Below are 18,152 nucleotides of genomic sequence, written 5' to 3' on the forward strand. Positions count from 1 at the left end.
TTTTATTCTATAAAATATAGAGTGCTTACCTTAAGTGAATTATGTACAGAAATATAGCTAGTACATTTTCATAGATAGAGTTTTGCTTGGTTTTACACGGGCGTCAGGCTGCAGAGTAGCGATAAATTGATGGGATTTATAGGCTGTGTCACACTAGGATTTGTTAGTACTAACTCACCTCTTAAAGAGTGGCTTAAAGTGATGCTCATTGCGCTGTTGCAGATGCGGCGACGAAGAGCTGCTGCTGCTGGAGCTGCTGTAATCATCGCGATTCATATGCGACGGATAATCGTATTCACTGAGGCGAGTGGAGAAATTCATTGGATAATTGCAGCCGGGTGTTTGATATTGATTACTGCTGCGACAGGTAGCGGTCATAGGGATTTGAGAAGCGGTAGGCAGCAGACTCAAAGCTCCGTTCAAGACCTTCATATTCGGCGGAGTTTGGGGTGGAGTATCGGGTTGGGCTTCGGGAAACCCCATCGCCATCGCCCGCTGTTGACTCGCTGTTGATTGAGACAGCTGCTGCTGCTGCTGTAGCTGCTGCTGCTGACGCTGCACCAAACCCAGGCCCAAGCCCAAGCCCCCCAGGGGATTTGCCGGGTTTACTGCCGTAATAGGCATGGTAGGCGTATGCGTGCCGTTGGAACTGTTGCTGCTGTTGCTGCTGCTGCTGCTGCTGGTGTTGTTGTTGCTGGTGTTGCTGATGTTGTTGATTGGATGCTGCTGCTGCTGCTGCTGACTGTTGTTGCTGTAGCTGCCACTGCTCGGACTGCTCGTAGTATGGAGCTGCTGTGTCGTAGCCCCTAGAAAACCCCCCGTAAGCTGTGGTATGCGCCCTCACGTAAGGAGCTCCATTGAACAGCGGCTGCTGCTGTTGGTCCTGTTGTGATTGCTGCTGCTGATGGTGCATGCTGTGGTTCTCCTGTTGGGACTGTGGCTGCAGATGTGCCCGCTGCTGCTGCTGCTGCTGTTGCATCAGCAACTGTTGCTGCTGCTGCTGATGCGATGGCATCAATTGCCCTTGGCCCATGCAGGCTGGCGGTGGCGTCTTGCAGGCAACTGTGTCGGCCAAGCTCCAGATTTTGGGCTTCGTAGCTGGAATCGGCACACCACAGTCCCGGCCTAGCTGGTTTTTTGGATCGCTATGCTCATTGTTGCTCCCACTTCCACTTCCGCTGGCGCTGCCACTTCCACTGCCATTGCCATGCTTCCCACCCATTTCCCCGCCATGGAAGGCAGCTGGCAGCACAGCCTGTTGCGGCTGATAATATGCGGGATGCTGATGATGCGGATGATGATGATGATGGTAGGGATGGTAAGCCGCCGGATGGCCGCTGCCCGCACCACTGTGATAACCAGCCGACGGATAACCGAAGCCAGCACGTAATATATTCGCTTGGCCCACGTTCTTTTGGTCCTCATCGATGAGTTCCTCCTCATCCTTGACCACATCTGCTTCAAAAGAAACCAATAAACCTTAAGCATACCCCCAATAAAAAAAATCAATAGTTAGTTCTACCTTTAGCCAAGCTGCCATCCTTGCTCGACTCCAGATCATCCTTCTCTTTCTCATCGTCCGACACCAAGGCATCATCATCGTCATCTGTGCGATTCTTTGGCTCCCACGTCATTTTGTTCTCCTTCTTCAAACGCCGTCGCGCATTTGCGAACCAAGTCGAGACCTGGGTCAATGTCATCTTTGTGATGATGGCCAGCATGATTTTCTCCCCTTTGGTGGGATAGGGATTCTTCTTGTGCTCATTGAGCCACGCTTTGAGAGTTGCTGTCGATTCACGCGTTGCATTTTTACGACGAGCAGCCAAGTCATAGCTGGCACCATAGCTGCAAGGGGATGAACAAAAAAGAAAATAAATAATGTATTTCATAATTCTAATTAAAATACAAATTGAAAGATGTAATCTATAATTTATTTATTTAATTTTAGTACTATAAGAAAACCAGACGAAAATGGAAAGATATAATTTGTAATATATAATTTTTATTTATTATTACAATCTTTGTGTTTTTTAAGAAAACCAATTATAATTGTACCTAGATTATATTAGAATTATTAAAAATTAACATAAAAATAGATAGTTTCAAAGCTAAAAGATGAAAATTCTATAAATGACTTAGTCTCAAATTTATATTTTTGTTTGAACTTTTTAATTTCTAACAATTTATTGTATGTTGCCCTTAAAGAAACAGTGTCAAAACATTTTGTTACTCTATCTCGTAAACTCTTCAAGATATAGCACTTTAAACATGCGGACAGACAGACAGACGGACAGACGCTTGTGCTAATTCGGCAGCGGCAGCAGCTTGTGCTGCGAGTTCAACATGCGAATTCATTAAAAATGCGAACCAGTTTAAATTGATGCTTTCATATTGCGAGCATCAGGCAGCAGGCGGTTGGCGCCACCTACCGCCCACAGATGGCACACCCACGCCCAGTGTAGTACAACGTCAAAATATTGTAAAACATAGTTGTGAAACAGCGCAACAACAACAATAACAACTACAGCAGAAACGAGAGCAACAGCAACAATAACGAGGACGACAACGCCATAAGCGCATGGTCACTTTTTGGGTGTGGAAAGAAGTAGGAGAAATCAGAAGTTCTAGTCATAGCAGGCGTTATTGCGTTTGCATTTTTATCCCATGCAAACCACTTCCACTCCCCCACCCTTGACTGTCCTGCTCTAAAGTTGCTACTAGCTAAATTAAGCCCCCAACCCATGCGTAGATCCTGTTGCAACTCATCTGTGCAACAGCCACAGCAGCAGCGGCAGCTCGTCGCACATTTCACTTTCCTGCTTTCCTAGTAGCCATCTTTGTTGTTGCCGGCTTTTATTTTTTCATTCATTTTTTTGTTGCTGTTGCCCAAGCATCCTTTGCATACTTTTTTACAACTGTAGTCTCTTTTTTTTAATTTTTCATGGGATTTTTATGGTGCCGCAGAATCAACAGTTTGTGCGGTGAATTTTACAACAAGATAAAGAACGAAACTCTGTTTTTGCCTCTGCCTCCGGAGTTGTGGACTCGTTCCTGCAGCTGTTCCCGTTGTCCTGCCCCATTTTTTATGCCAGCTTCCCATTCTCAACCCTCTCTGATGCTGATTTTTATGCAGCGTTGAAGTTGATGTTTGAGTTTTTACCATTATTGTCTGGCACAAGGACGTTGCGCATTCAAGTCTATCCCATTCTATGTTCGCTGCTTTCTATTTTCTCTTAGGGCAGTCTCCAGACTGCCCGATTATAGAGCTATCGATTTGATAAAAGTTTTTTTGGGAAGAAGGAGACAACACTAACCATTTGTCACTCATTGAATCAAGTTCTCAAATAACATCCTCAATTTAATTCTAGCAAGTTAACTGCAAAGTGTTAAACTCCTGTACAAAATACTTTCTCAATAATTTCCGATATTTTTCTCCTTACCAAAAATTTAAAGCATTCACATTCACAGAAGAAATGCAATAAAGCGTTCCATTTGAATTTGAAATATCGTTTCAATGAAGTAATTTTATTTACAAATTATTTACAGCATTACATTTGCAATTTTGTTTTGCTTTTTTTTCTATTCCCAACGATATTTATTAAGTACTCTCGCCAGTTTATTATTAAACCTTCTAAATCTCTTATTAGAATAATATTTAGTACCTTTATTTTCAGCAGTGATATTAGCTGTTGTTGTTTGCTTTAAACTGAAATATAATTATTCTTGCATGTATGTACATATATTAACAAAAGCTCACGAGCTTTGATTTGCATAACGAAACCAATAAGGTGACAGTTGTATGAAATAAAAAAAATATTTTAAAAGAGCTCAGCACACCAGAACTTTAGTGCTTTTATCGATTCGGCGTTTGACTTCTCTTTAGCTCGAAGTAATTGAAATTTTGTTGTGCCATAGAATGAATTGCTATTTATAAGAAAAACAATTTTTTGTAGGTAGTTTGCAATTTCTTGTTACTTTACACCAAAGTTTTTTGTACATATTGTTGGCCATGTACAAATGGGTAGAACACGCTTAAGTAGTCGTAAACTTGTATCTAAGTATAAGCTTGTCTGCAAGTGTAATTAAGATTTGGCCAAAGCTGAAAGCTCGAAAGTTTTCTTTCATTGAGTTGCTCAGCTGCTGTTTCGTGTTTTGTTGACTGCATTTTGCAGTTTACAGTTTACAGTTGGCAATTTGCTTAAGCATCTCATGAAGGTAAAAACAAATGTTATGATTCTAGTAATTTGGTGCACGTCAACGATAAGCAAAAAAAAAAAAAAACAATAACTGAAGGCTGGAAGCGGCAATCAGACGTCGTGGCCGCCATATGATTATCGTATATGTGTTGGGGGCTGTTAAGCTGACCGGAACCAGTGGCAATGTGGTTGGTATGCCAATCCGCCCGTCCGTCCGTCAGTCCGTCTGTCCGCTGTTTAGTTTGGCGGCTGCGATGCGACCTAACCTAACGATTGTGTGTGTTTAGTGCGCTTTTGTTCTCTAATGTTTTACAATTTGACGAGTACAACATTTCATTTGCAAACTAATTGCCACGCATTCTATTTTTGTAGGTATGCAAATGTATGTGTGAGTGGGTTAGTTGTGTATAGAACATAATCTTGTTAACAAATCGAATTCTTGTTCACACAAAAACAATAACTATTGCATCGGAAACTAAGCTAAAACCGATTTTAAGTTATAGCATCAAGTATGCACACTAACACTAATACATGTATGTGTGTGTAGGACATGCATGTTTGCATTAATATGGCATATGAGCGAACATGCAACTTAGTTTTAGCCAACAATTATAATTACACAGTGTATTGCTGTTGTTATTATCTGTGACTAGCAATTTACAGCGTTGAACACATTTTAAACAAATAATGCCAAGCACGCCAAATGACATTGGCTCCAGTTGATGCAAACAGCAGACATCAGACAGGCAGACAGGCATCAACATGCCAGACAGAGAGAAAGACAGACAGACAGACAGACACAATTGTCAATTGTCCACCTCACCCCAACACACGCAACGCAACGCAACCCAACTCAACCCAACACACTCTCCCACCCACTCACACACATAATCACTCTCTTTGCCCACTCACTCACGCTCTTGCATTCTCCCTCTCCCACTCTCGTTCAGCCGTAACAATGCAGAAAAACAAAAGCGCAAAACCGTTCTTCTTTTAAATGTCTGTCAACGTGTGTCGCTTGTCGCTCTCTCGCTCAATATGGCGGCCAACATGGCGTTCATTTACTCACACCTTCCTTCGCCCTACTTCATTCACTCTAGTACGCGCTAGTAGCACTCTGTTGCACTGTCCCATTCCCACTCCCAGCTGCTGCAGTTGCACTCCCAGTTGCAGTTTGCAGTCGTTGTTGCTGTCGCTGTTGCTGTTGCTTTTGCTGTACCGCAGCAAGCTCGATTTCATGGGCTTTCTGCACGCAAACTCAACCGTCCCCAACCAACAACAACTACGAATACAAAATACAACAACATGCATCCAACGTCCAACGGGGAAGTCGCAGCCGTCGCGACGGCAATTGCAGTTGCAGTTGCATGTCCGACGACTGTCCGCTACGCTGTATCCGTGTCAATTCTGCTGCTGCTGCTGCTGCGTGTGTGGACTATATGTGGATTGTGTGTGTAGTACACACTGTGTACGCAAGCATAATACATGCATATAGTTGGGTGTGTGTGTGTTTGTATGCTTTTTATATGCATTTGGGCAGAGAGCGCACTGTGGCGTGCAATTAACTGCGATTATTTTCGCCGCAATCATAAATAAATAATTTCGCGCGCTCTAGCAATTTTCACAATTCAAATATTATTATCGCCTGTCTCTCTCCCAGTCTCTAAACTCTTCCACTCTTCACACACACTCATTCCCCTTCGCATTGTTGTTGTCCCTTTCACACTGTCCTTAGCAACCGCAGTCGCTGCCGCTGCTGCAGTTGCAGTCGCAGCCACAGTGGGCCTCAAGCGACGGCAATTAAATTCAAATCAATTTTAAGTACTCACAAATATTTTACAATTAATTATGGGCGCACAATTGCTTTTGACTTGCCGCCAAATCTTTGCACCAATCGCAATTATTTGTCAATCAGTTAAGCGAGCAATTAATAGCAAAATAATTAAATTCAAATTATTACTAACCCATATGCGGACATCGGATCGTATGAATAGTAGCCAGTTGTGGGCTGCAATCCTGCCGAAGTCCAAGCGCCCATCTCAGTGCCAGCCGCCGAATCCTTCAAGCCATACGGATTGCTCTGTAAAGATAAAAAAATGTATACAAATTAATTAGGCATTCGTGTGGCATCTTCAGATGCGGTATAAATCTATGACTACACAAGTCGTAAATTACAAAAAAATGAAAAATCCAAAAATATAAAATTCTGCTTCAAGTTTTTGGCCTTTAGAGTCGCAGGCGTTAGGCGCCTAAACTAAACAAAATGATTTTTCCCACAGTTGACGATTTTGTTAACATGGAATTTATAATTTGGCAACATATTTCGCCATGAAACAAGCAAATGCTGACGCAGACCATATTTTACGCTGCCGATCCGAACCGCACCGCACCGAACTATGATGTGTATCCAAAAACATAATTTAGACTAACAACATTTCAAATGAAACACACCGAACAAAAAAAAATTTAATAAACTGGGAGGAATCGCTCGATTATTGTTTTGCGCTCTATAGATATTGTGATGGTGGTTCGACACTCTTAATTTTATTTGAATATCAAACAAACGAACGATCGCTCGAATGGACAGATGGCCGCCGTCTACTCTTCACTGCTGACCTTAGTTGGTTTTGCGGGTTCGCTGCGATTTATGCCCCCCGAGACGAATACGACAGGCGGATTTATGAGCGACATCTATTGGCCAGACGAGATCGCCACGCCATGGGATCTCGTTCAGTGCGCAGAAGGGGGGCGAGAGGGGAGAACCTAGCGCCCAATCTGGTTGGCCACATTTGCTGGAGACTTTGGCTTTTGTGTGAGGCTTTGATTTATGAAACGGCATTAACATTTTTAATTGCTTAACATCATGTATGGCATTGTTTATTAATTTTTTAACTTTTGCCTTACGCTTATTTTTTTTCGCCGCCACCGCCACCGCCGCTTACGAGTGACAAATATATTTATCAAAATGCCATTTGGCGATCGGCAAGAGGTGGAATAAAAAAAGGAAACAGGTATCATCGGATATGCTATCGCATTGTGGTATCTACAAGCTCGTCTCTCGCGTCTCTCTGCTCGCATTTCAAATCACAAAACAAAAGGCAAGCTACCCGAACATGAACTCTGATTTACGAGATTGGACCAGGTGCACACACGACAATCAAAAAGCGAGTAAGCAAAATGTCAGAGTATCTTCTCGGCAACGAACTTTAACACCCAACCAAAAACAAAACTCTCACTCTCCCTCTTAGTAGAGAATTGGGTCGCACCCACTGTACAAGTCCCAAAAAAAAAAAACAAAAAATTAACAGCAAACGGCATCTTATCAAGCAGAATGTGCGAAAGGGAACAACGAGAGGGGTTGCAGCACGATATTTTCTTAATTAAAAGAAGCGTCGGATAAGAGCGAGAACAGCGGTCAGGTGCAGGCAGAGCAAAAGAGAGAGTACGAGAGGGGAGACGGGGGGAGACTTACTCACTTTGAATTTCCTGTTCTTGTAAATAACAATTAAACATGACACATTGGTGGCTGCTGTCGCCTTTCTCAACTCAAGTGCTCTTGCTCCCCATTTTTTCGGCGTTTTATTTTCATTTCTTTTCGTACAAAAATTCCGATGCTCTCAACTCATAAAATAATCACAATAGCAAGAGTCTTCATTACGTATACTTTATTTCCGATTCGAGCTCTATATCATATTGTAACTGTCAGCGTAAGTGTTTGCAATCTCAACTGCAAATCTACTTGGCGACTCCTATAATAATTAATCTATTAGATCATAAAAATAATATCGTTTTCTTTTTTTTTTTTTGTGTCGGAATGCTGACTATCAAAGCGATTTGCTTGGCCCATTAAATAAATTACTGCTATACGATCTAACCATTACGATTATTCATAAGATTAATCTCATTTGATTTTCATAAAAATCACATTCTGACACTAAAAGACAGCTCTATACGATATGCACATTTTGTTTCTGTGCTGATATTTTTCTTTCTTTTTATTATTATGTATATTTAACCTTGTTTATAATGTGTGAATCATGACAGATAAATCATTTAAATCATTTCGAGATTGAGTTTACTAATGACTACAGACCTCTATATATATTATGACGCGATTTAACCGCACGAAAGTAAAAGTATAGCAATTACTCTTTGGTTCTCAGGTATATCATGCATATTATACAGCTGTCTAGACAGTTGGGATTCATTTAAATTACCTCACGAAAGTTGAGAGTAAGAGTGGGAAAGTTTTTGCCATTAAATTTAGCGTGATTAATAAACATATTATCTTAAAGTTCATTCTTAATTAAATAAAAAATTTATCAATTTAGTTTGTAGACTTTGCAAATAAATTTTGGAAACAAATTTAGTTCTGAATAATTAAAATTTTATTATTATTTCAAAAATAATAAAAATGCATTTTAAAGATTTGTCAAAATAGCTCAATAGTTTTTTATATTCCTAAATAACAGAATTGTTATAAAATATTTAAAATATCTATTATCGTTTGATATATAATATTTTGCATTACACTGCTTTTAGACTTATTAATATAACTGCTGTAGTGTAAGTTATGCAAATGAAGTCGAGTTTTGTTTAGGCAATATTGCATGTACAGTGCGCAGCATAAGTAAACGTACAGTTAGTACACTCTGTACACTATTTGGGGACATCGACTAACTGATTGGCCTATTAATTGGATGCTTGTAGTTCGCTTTGCAAAGGGTAAATATTTGGTTGCTGCTTTTCGTTGTTTTCGTTGTTTGTGCTACCTTCTCTGAGCATGTATTGTGCACAGCCTCCCCCCGTCCTTTCCGACCCTCCCAGTCAGCTCCTCTCTGTAGCCGCTTCGCTGAGTTGAAGTTGAGTTGTGTTGAGTTTGAGCTTGAGCTTGAGCTTGAGCTTGAGCATGGACAGCTAGTGTGTCATTGAAAACTGTGTGCATGTTGAACGTGTACATTTCTGTGGTCACTTAGAAAAAGAGAGAAAAGGGCATACATATGAATGTGTATGTATGCACACATACACATAAGCATAAGCTCGATTAGCCTCTGCACAAATACAAAGACGCAAAGACACAAAGACAAGGCGAATGAGAATGGGAAGCGAAGCTTCATCTGCGAGTGTAATTGAGGCCATGGGGCAATATGTTTTGTTGCCAATGATTTTGCCTTTCGTTGTGCAAAGTATCGAATATCACAATGGCTGTGTGTAGGGCGAGAGGGCGAGAGGGAGAAGGTGTGCGAAGAGTGGAGAAGTGCCGAGGGAGTGGAGACTGTCGACTAAATGAGGTTTGACTGAGCTTCAGTCAGCCATAATGATAATTCGATTTACCCCAATACATTGACAAGCTTTGGCTGCCCATTCTCCACTCTCCGCTCCTCTCCACTACTTACTCTCCACACTCTTCTCTCTCTCTCGCTGACTACACAATTAAAGTCATATGTTGGCGATAATCCATTTAGCCGTCTTGGCTTTCACTTACCAGCGGCGAATAGAAGGCAGAGCTGTCCACGCCAATGCTCTGGTATGGATTCTGATCCGTCGATGGATATGGCGAGCCATAGACCCCAACGCTGGCCGCCGGCAGCCTCGAGTAGCTGGAGAGCGCCAGACGCGCCGTATCGTATTGACAGGAGCAGACCGTTTGCCCCGACACCGGATCGGTCATGATGGGACGTCCGTTCTCGCAGCAGGAGCTGCCCGTTGTGGGCGTCGTGCCCACAGCGTTGCTGTCCAGGGAGCCAGGTCCACCGCCTCCACCACCGGGCAGCGCATCTCCTCCAGCCACCACAGAGCCTGGTCCAGCATTCGAGTTCTGCGAAAGGGCGTCGGGACTCAAGGCGCCTGTGGAGGCATCTCCAGGCGCTGCGGCAGCACCCGCTGATCCCGCGCTCCCTCCTCCCCCAGGCTGCTGTTGGCTCGTCTGGCAGTCGGCACCACCCGTAGGGCTCAAGGCGGGCACGTTTGTCATCACCAATGAAGATGCATTCACTTCCTCAGGTGTCTGCGTCGCATTCGGCGGCAGCAGCTGCAAAAAACCAAACCAGAAAAAACCAAAAAAGATTTCAGTTAAACTTCGAGCTTTATCTTTGCATCATTCAGAAGCCATCAACGAGTCGATTTAATGTGGAGAATTTGTCACCCTCGAGAACTGAAGAAAGAAACTGATAAACTAATTAAACACTCCCCGCTTATGGCCGCTCTTCGCCATGCTTTACATAATTAATTAATGTTTATCAACAATTCAATTCAATACAAGTCGATTCGATTTAAATTGAATTTCCAAACAAATGGAAATTTCATCGTGATAAGCTCGATCGCTCTTCAAGGCACTTCAACTTTTCAGAGATACCATAAAGTTGATAGCACTTACAACTAACTTAACAAACCATATATCATTTCAAAAGACAATCCACGATTAGCTCTGCCCCCAAAAGCTACTTAAAACTTGTTGAAATACTTGTTGGAAGTGTGATAGCATGAGTATCTTTTAGATACAATCGTAGCAAAGTAGTTCTGTAGTTTTGTAAACTAAACCAGTTAAGGAAATAATGTTTAATAAATCATCTAATAGAAATTTTGGTAATTCTTTATGTTAATTGAATGTTTTATCATATATGGTAAGCATATTTCTATCAATAATTTATTAATAATATTTCTATGATTAATTTGATTATTTTCTTTTAATGATATTGAAAAAGAAATAGTCTATTTCCATTTTTAATAAAGTCTTTCATTCCATGATTCTTTTCATATACGTCTTATTCTTTATCTATTCTGTTTTCCACATTTTTCCATAATTTATGTCTTCATAAATTACTTCCTGATTCACTATGAAGCAAAATCGCAGAAGTTTTATTTATTTATGACTTTTCTGCATTCTTTAATAATTTATGTCTTTACGATTTACTTCCTGATATTTCAAGTTAAGCAATTCTTGCAAGTAAGCCATCGACAACTCCATTTGGATTTTCTAATAATTTTCCTGAAATTTGCTCAGTTATTTCAGCAGGCATCTCAAGCAGTTGGCATTTTGCGGAGTTTGTTCTCCGAACGGCGTAATCAATGCAGCTTATGGCAACTGGTCAACTGGCAACTGGCTTAAGGCAACTGGCGCTATGTGAATGAACCTGATCCAATGAAGCAAGTTCATAAATATTAATATGAACCTGATGATCGTCGCCATGTAGAGCAATGTAAGCACATCCCTGTCGGAAATGTGGCTATTACTCCGCCTCTTAGCCAAAGAATGAGGTAGCTTAAGCAGTAGTAGACAAATAGATTCCTCTTAGTTGAGGATAATTTAAGGAAGGTTAGAAATCGAAATGCAGTCCAAGTAAATTAAATTTACAATAAGTAATACAAATTAAATAAAATAAATATAATAATCTTGAATATGCAATTACACAATTGACAATTTATAGCAAAGAGTGCAGGGTATTCAGTTAATAAAAACTATTTTGAATATCTAATGTAGCTGGACAGCTATACACCAAATCGCATAGCTCTAGCTCAGCTAACAACAGAGATTGCTGCAAATGTAATTGCTGAACCGTTGCGGCAGTTTATTACCCCCAATTTTCTGCTTGTTTACAGGGTATATGCAGAGGACAGAGTGCCCATTACACGATGGCACGATAACATGTAAGCGAATATGGTGTTAACACACAATCAGCGCCCGCAGCGGCAAATGGAGTACAGAAGCCGCTTGTCCCCATAATCCTTCCACCGATTAATCGTTCTCCGCCATATTGGCAAACATCGATGGCTCGTCGCTTGACGAATTTGCTGTAACATCAGCAGCTACTCCAAAACTCAGTTTGCTGGCCATCATCATCGTCGTCGTCGTCCACGACGAAGTCGGCTACATCAATTACCCGCCAAGTAAATCGATTTAAGGAGGGAAGTGCAAGGAGGGACAGTTGGGGAACTTTAACTACAAAGTGAAACGCAGTTGATGTCCTCCATCTTTTAGCCTGTTTGTTGCCAATAGCATGCGCCACAGCCGCAGCCTTTCAGCCGCGACCACGTCAATTAATATGCAAAGTGCGGCAAGACCAAGCCCCAGTTTCAGACTTCGACCCAGCTGCCCTCTCCACAGTTGCATTTCGGGCCTCAAAGATGCCTGAAATCAAATGAGGGTGTGGCAGGCAAACGCTTGCAGCAGCTTGAAGCACCAGCTTCAGCGGCAACAGCAGCGGGAGCATCTTCGGATTCGTCGTCGAGCCAAGAACATGCAATCGAATGCTTCTGAAAATTGCCGCGGGACAATCTGCGAAACGAGTCCGCCTCGTATCGTCTGTCGGTACGTCTGTCTGTCAGTCTGGACGCTGGCTTTAATTTCAGAGTGCTGCCTTTTCGCGAAAATATCGATAAACCTATAATTAAGTTGAATACTTTGCTGATGGACAGCTACAAATTGATCGAATGCCTTCGTCGCTGAGACGTTTGCTGCTGTCGACTAGCCCCAAAGGTCATTTCTGCACGCCTCGTGCAACAATTTTTCCTTTCTGCGTTTCGCGTTTACAGCTCCCGTTGAAGGCCCCCATTGAGCGCTGCCAGCCTCCAAGTCTGCGTTGAAGAGTTTAAAGTTTCCTCAAACTCAAACTCATAATTATCTCGAATCATTAACATAATCTGTCGATTGATGCTGCTGCACCCCAAAAAAGATGTCTGACCGCATGTTGCTTAATTTTCTGCACAAACATTGTAGTTGCTCAACTGAATATACTCACTAACACACTCACTCGCCACTCACTCATTCACTAGGCATGTGGCGATACGAGGCGAGGCTAGGCAAACAGCAGTTGATGTAGATTTGTGAGAAGAGAGATCGATCTTTTTAAGACGGCGGATGTCTGCCGCTTTTGAAGATCGATTTAAAGACCCTTCGATATCCAACTCTTTACTCTTTTTAACTTTTATATCTTAAAGAATGCACTTGGCGATTTTAAGTGTTATATAAGTGAAACGGAAGGCATCTCTTATAGAGATCCATCTTCACATTAATGGTCTGTATATTTTATACATCTGCGTTCATTCTTTCAATAGGCATTTTAAACAAGCGAGTTTATAATCATATAATCATACAAAGAATTTTACACTTTAGAGTTCGATAGCTACTATTTCAATCATTTTTATTGACACTTTGGATAAGTAGAACTTTTAGATAACTTTTAAAGTTACTTTCTCATTATACAATATTTTAATTCTAGGTTTCTTTTGAAAATTTGTTAAATATTAAATACGTTTTTAATGAGACTGAGAAAAATATATTAAAGCATAGTCACCTTAATAGTTAAAACTCAAATTTTAAGCTCTAAATATCTTCAATTTATAATTAGATTATTCTCGTAATAACACAATCTGAATAAAAGTAAATCAAACATTTTTTTAGATCGCTCACTCAACTCTCAATTCTCTGTTTGATTAAAATGAAATACCATTCTCAATTTAATAGAACTTTTGATGACTTGGCAGATGACTCAGATACCGAATAAGAAATTCGAAATTCGAGGCCGATGCTCGACACGACAAACCATTTATCAAATTTCCAACAAATGATTGATGCAATTTTTTGTCCCCGCTTTAATTTTGTTGTTGTTGTGTTTTTTTTTGTGTTTTGTTTTTAATTAGTGAAAAATAAATAAATGTAAGAGTATTTCTATAAAAAGAGAGACAGAGAGAGAGAGCGAGAGAGGAAGAGAAGTAGTTGGAGTAGCAAAGAAAAAAAGCTGCAAAGGAGCTCAGCCAATCCACTTGGCGTGTTCCCATGGAGCCACATCGTCGACGTCGACGTCGTCGTCGTCGCATCTCACCAAGAATATGAGAATTATGACAAGTGATCTGATAGGCGACACCATATAGGGAGTTCTATGCGAATGGCAGCAGATTCCGCCGGTCAACCGACATGCATTATTCATAAGTTCGAGAGAGTGCAAAAGGAAGAAGCTAAGCTAAGGAAGCGCCAGCAAAGGTTCATGTGAAGCTTGATCTTGGGCAACTGCGAAGACGACTGTAACTGCAATTGTGTGAGTGAGTGTGTGTGTGTGTGTGGACAACCCAACAAAACCAAGAGACAAGCAGACTACCAGACAGAGAAGCTGATAAGATCGCTGCGGCCTTGCTGCGACTTTAACTGCGACTTCGACTTCGACTGCAACTGCGACTGCGACTCTTGGCCATGTGTGTGCACTACCAATTTCTTTTGAATCGCAGAACGCGCATTGATCTAATCTCGACTCTGCATCTCTGCGGCCAAAAGGTAGCCACGTTCACTGGGAGCTGCCTCCTCCCGCCCGCCTTCCTCCTGCTGCTGCGTTTTCTTGCGGACTTTTTCTGCTGCTGCCTTCCCTTCTGCCTCCACCTGACTTCTTCTACCATCTTCTACTCCTCCACTTCCGCCTTGGCCAGATAACCAGCTTGATAGCGCAAGCTGCAAGCGCCACATGAGCCTAAAGGGGGCACGAGTCGCCAAACGGGAATGCTGTGCAGCAATGTAAAGTAGATCACATCGCAGTACCCAAAAGACCCAGATCTCTGGCCCCGGCCTGTCGTCAACTCAATGGCCTGGACCTCCGCCGGTAGCCGCCACTGATTTCACTATCGGTGTGGCAGCATCTGACCACTGTCTGCTCCTCCTCCTTCTTGCCTTTTGCCGTCGCCACCGCCTGCTTTTGGTTCATTGATCAGCCTGCTCACGTACTCGTGAGCGCATGGCGCAGTCTCAGTCGCAGTCACCGTCGCGACTTCCAACTCCAAGTCTAACTTGGAGTCCCAGTCTGCATCGCATTCCCAGCGCTTGCTCTGAGCTGTCACTTTACGGTTATAATTTTATGATTTACGATCGTTGCAATTGCATTTTTATTGATTTTTCGCAACGCGACTCCTTCAATTCTCGCCTTTATTCCCTCCTCTCTTCAACCAACGCGAATAGGTCTACACATTTCTTGTTATCTCTTTTGATTCCAATTAGCGAACATTTCATAATGGCGCCCATCGCTGAAATCAGCAATCGTTTTCATAAAACGCATGAACAGCAACAACAACAGCAATAATAACAACAACATCGATTGCTGTTAAAGGTTAAATCAAACTTGATGATTTTATTGTGTCAGCAGGTTGCAGAGTGAAAACGAATGAGAAACTGCACTGCTTGTGCGTATGCTCCATGCGAGGCAAGCAGTGCAATCAATATAGCGCCTACTGTCACAGGAGACTTTGGAGACAAATATCTAATTGGAAAAGCAGTCCATGTTGACATAATAAAATAGATTGTTTATTGACAAAATATATAGCAATCATTATAGTAGTCTACAAATTGTTTACGTATTTGTTTTATGTTGAAAGCGTCACGCCAATTCGTAATGAAGTTTTTTGTATGCAAAATAGAGGCTTATTATGTCTATGTCTCAGACTGTCATAAGCAGTTTTTGTAACATTTTTCTAGTTTGTCAATATGCCAAATACATGAATACAGTTAAATATGAATAATTTATTTTGCAAGCTATTTTATATTTATATTAAAAATGTATTTGAATTAAAATACTAACATTTATATGTAAAGTAGTTTTGCAAATTTAGTTATTATTTTTTATTATTAATTAAGTCGTAAATTGTATTTGATTTTGAAGACAAATATCAATATATAATATCCCGTGATAAAAGTAAATTATTCTAGAATTTTACTATTCCCCAATCAGCAATTCAATTGATAAAATTATATAGTTAAAAGTATCTTAACAAATATTGCCTAATCTAAACTAATAATATTGCTTTTACTAAAAATATTTAATGAATGTCAGTTAAACCCACCTGCGATGCCGACGGGAAACCGCCGTATCCGAATTGTGTGTAAGCAGCCATTTGGCAAAGTTAATCAAGCTCGCACTTTGTTTTGAAGTTGTATTGAAACTTTTTGTTTTGTTAATTAATTATTTATGGCTATGCAGCAGGAGCTGTCAGTCCGTTCAGAGGAGTAGCACACCTCTCAAAAGTTAATAATAACGAATCGGAATTGAATTCAAATTGAAATTGAATTCGAATTCGAATTGATATCGAGTCGAATCGTGTCGAGTCGAGTTGAGGTGGCAAGTTGGGGTTGTGCTACTATGTGACAATTTTTCCGTTGGGAAACACGCGTAAACAAAATTCTAAACACGAGCTCAGTTCACGTTCACGTTGACGCTGACGCTGTTCACAATCACCGACCGAGCGAGAAACCAGAATCAACATTGGGATTATTGAGCGTAGCAGCAGCAGCAACAGCAGCGACAGACGACAACAACGACGTCAACGACGACAACGACGACGGCGACAACAACAAGAACGACAACAACAATACCGACATAAACATAACCATAACAATTGCAACGCTTATCGCCACACAGACAGCTAGCTCAAGCGACAAATACAGTTGCAGACGTAGACGTAGTCGTAGTCATAGATTTTTGGAGAGATGCACACGCAATACAATTATGAAGGCAAAAACGTAAACGTAGACGTAAAAAACGGTCACCGGAGTCAGCGACGGCAACGACGACAACGACGACGACGAATGTCGATGACGATAGAACGCGCTCCAGATGTTCACCTATGTACGTTCGAACACGAACTGGTTGCGGATGGTTACTCACAACCGGCACGAGAGCTCATACGAATGCCGCTGCTCTGGCCTACTCGCCAAGCACACATTCCGTTGCACTCGTGCACAGTGTAGAGGACGAGCGAGACAACACTATAGTCTGTCAGTCAAGCAAACACACTCACACAAACGGCTCCAACTAGAATGAGCATGTTGGGCTGGAAGTGCGACGGTGATGGCAACGCCCTCTCTGCTGTTTGCTGTCTGCTGTTGTTGCTACTGGTGGTGGTGTCGTTCCAACGCACACACACACACACACACACAGCGCTCTCTCCGCCTAAGCCCAAAGGAGAAACAAGACACAACAAACACAACGGTTGCCTGGAAATGCTTAACTTGTGCTCTCCAGCCAATCAGAATGCTTCGTTCGATTCGTGTGCGTTGCCGTTGCCTCTACTACTGCATACTACTGTTGTTCTTCATTTGTTTCCTTCGTTGCGTGCCCCCTTTCCCTTACCTTTGTTCGTTGTCTCGCCCTATTGTCTCGCATTGACAGGTGCGACTTTTATTAGTACAAGAGGTACCATAATGCCATTTGAGCCAAACAAAAGAAAGCAAAAACGAAATGGAAATACGACCATTAATTACTTCTTATTTTCTTCACGCTTACCGCTTTCCCCCCTTCGCACGTTTCCCGTGGCAGGGGTAGTGCTTTAGTGATTTTTTGGGTAACGCCCATTTGTTTTGTTTGGTTAGTCGCATGTTTGTTTACTTTTCGCCCGGACCGACCGACTTTATGCCGAATTCAACTCGGCGCAAAACGATCGCAGCAAACCTGGAAATACTCGTAACAGACAGCAGCAACAACAAAAAAATAACTTGGCCTATATTCTCAGATAAACAGTGATTACAATAGAAAAATGTGAAATACTTACGGGCAACAGTTCATCACTTTTCCTCTTGTTTACGTCGCATTACTCAACAATTTTGTCTAAATTTTCCACAAACACAATTCAATATGTCGCATATTTATTTTTATTCTTGTTTTTTAAAATTACTTTTCACTAATTTACGACACTTTGTGTAGCATAAATCATATTCTTTTGAAAGCAAAATATTAAAATAAATAATCAGATCAGTTCAGAAAATGTTGCTGCTCTCTTAATATATATATTACGTCCCTTTTTTACCGATGTCTCTTTCACACATTGTATTTTTACCCCACCCTTTATATGTCACTAGCTAATTATAACCTTCTGTTATCTTCTACTTTAAAATTTAAGTTGTCTTTTAAATATAATTGTATAGGGGTAAAAAAGAAGTTCGTAAAACCTTCTTATAATTAATTTAAGGTAGAAGAAGCAATTTCT

The 18,152-nt window shown here is 41.3% G+C and overlaps 1 protein-coding gene across 1 annotated transcript; it reads right to left on the reverse strand.

Moving 5' to 3' along the window:
- Positions 1–174: 174 nt before the first annotated feature.
- LOC132792099 (homeobox protein araucan) lies at positions 175–16,815 on the reverse strand. Its single transcript, XM_060801329.1, is given in 6 exon segments — positions 175–819; positions 821–1,455; positions 1,523–1,845; positions 6,161–6,276; positions 9,682–10,227; positions 16,014–16,815. Coding segments are annotated over 6 exon segments (2,316 nt in total). The 5' UTR covers positions 16,065–16,815.
- Between the last annotated feature and the right edge of the window lie 1,337 nt (positions 16,816–18,152).

Source organism: Drosophila nasuta, chromosome 3 (assembly GCF_023558535.2).
Source record: "Drosophila nasuta strain 15112-1781.00 chromosome 3, ASM2355853v1, whole genome shotgun sequence".
Classification (NCBI taxonomy): domain Eukaryota; kingdom Metazoa; phylum Arthropoda; class Insecta; order Diptera; family Drosophilidae; genus Drosophila; species Drosophila nasuta.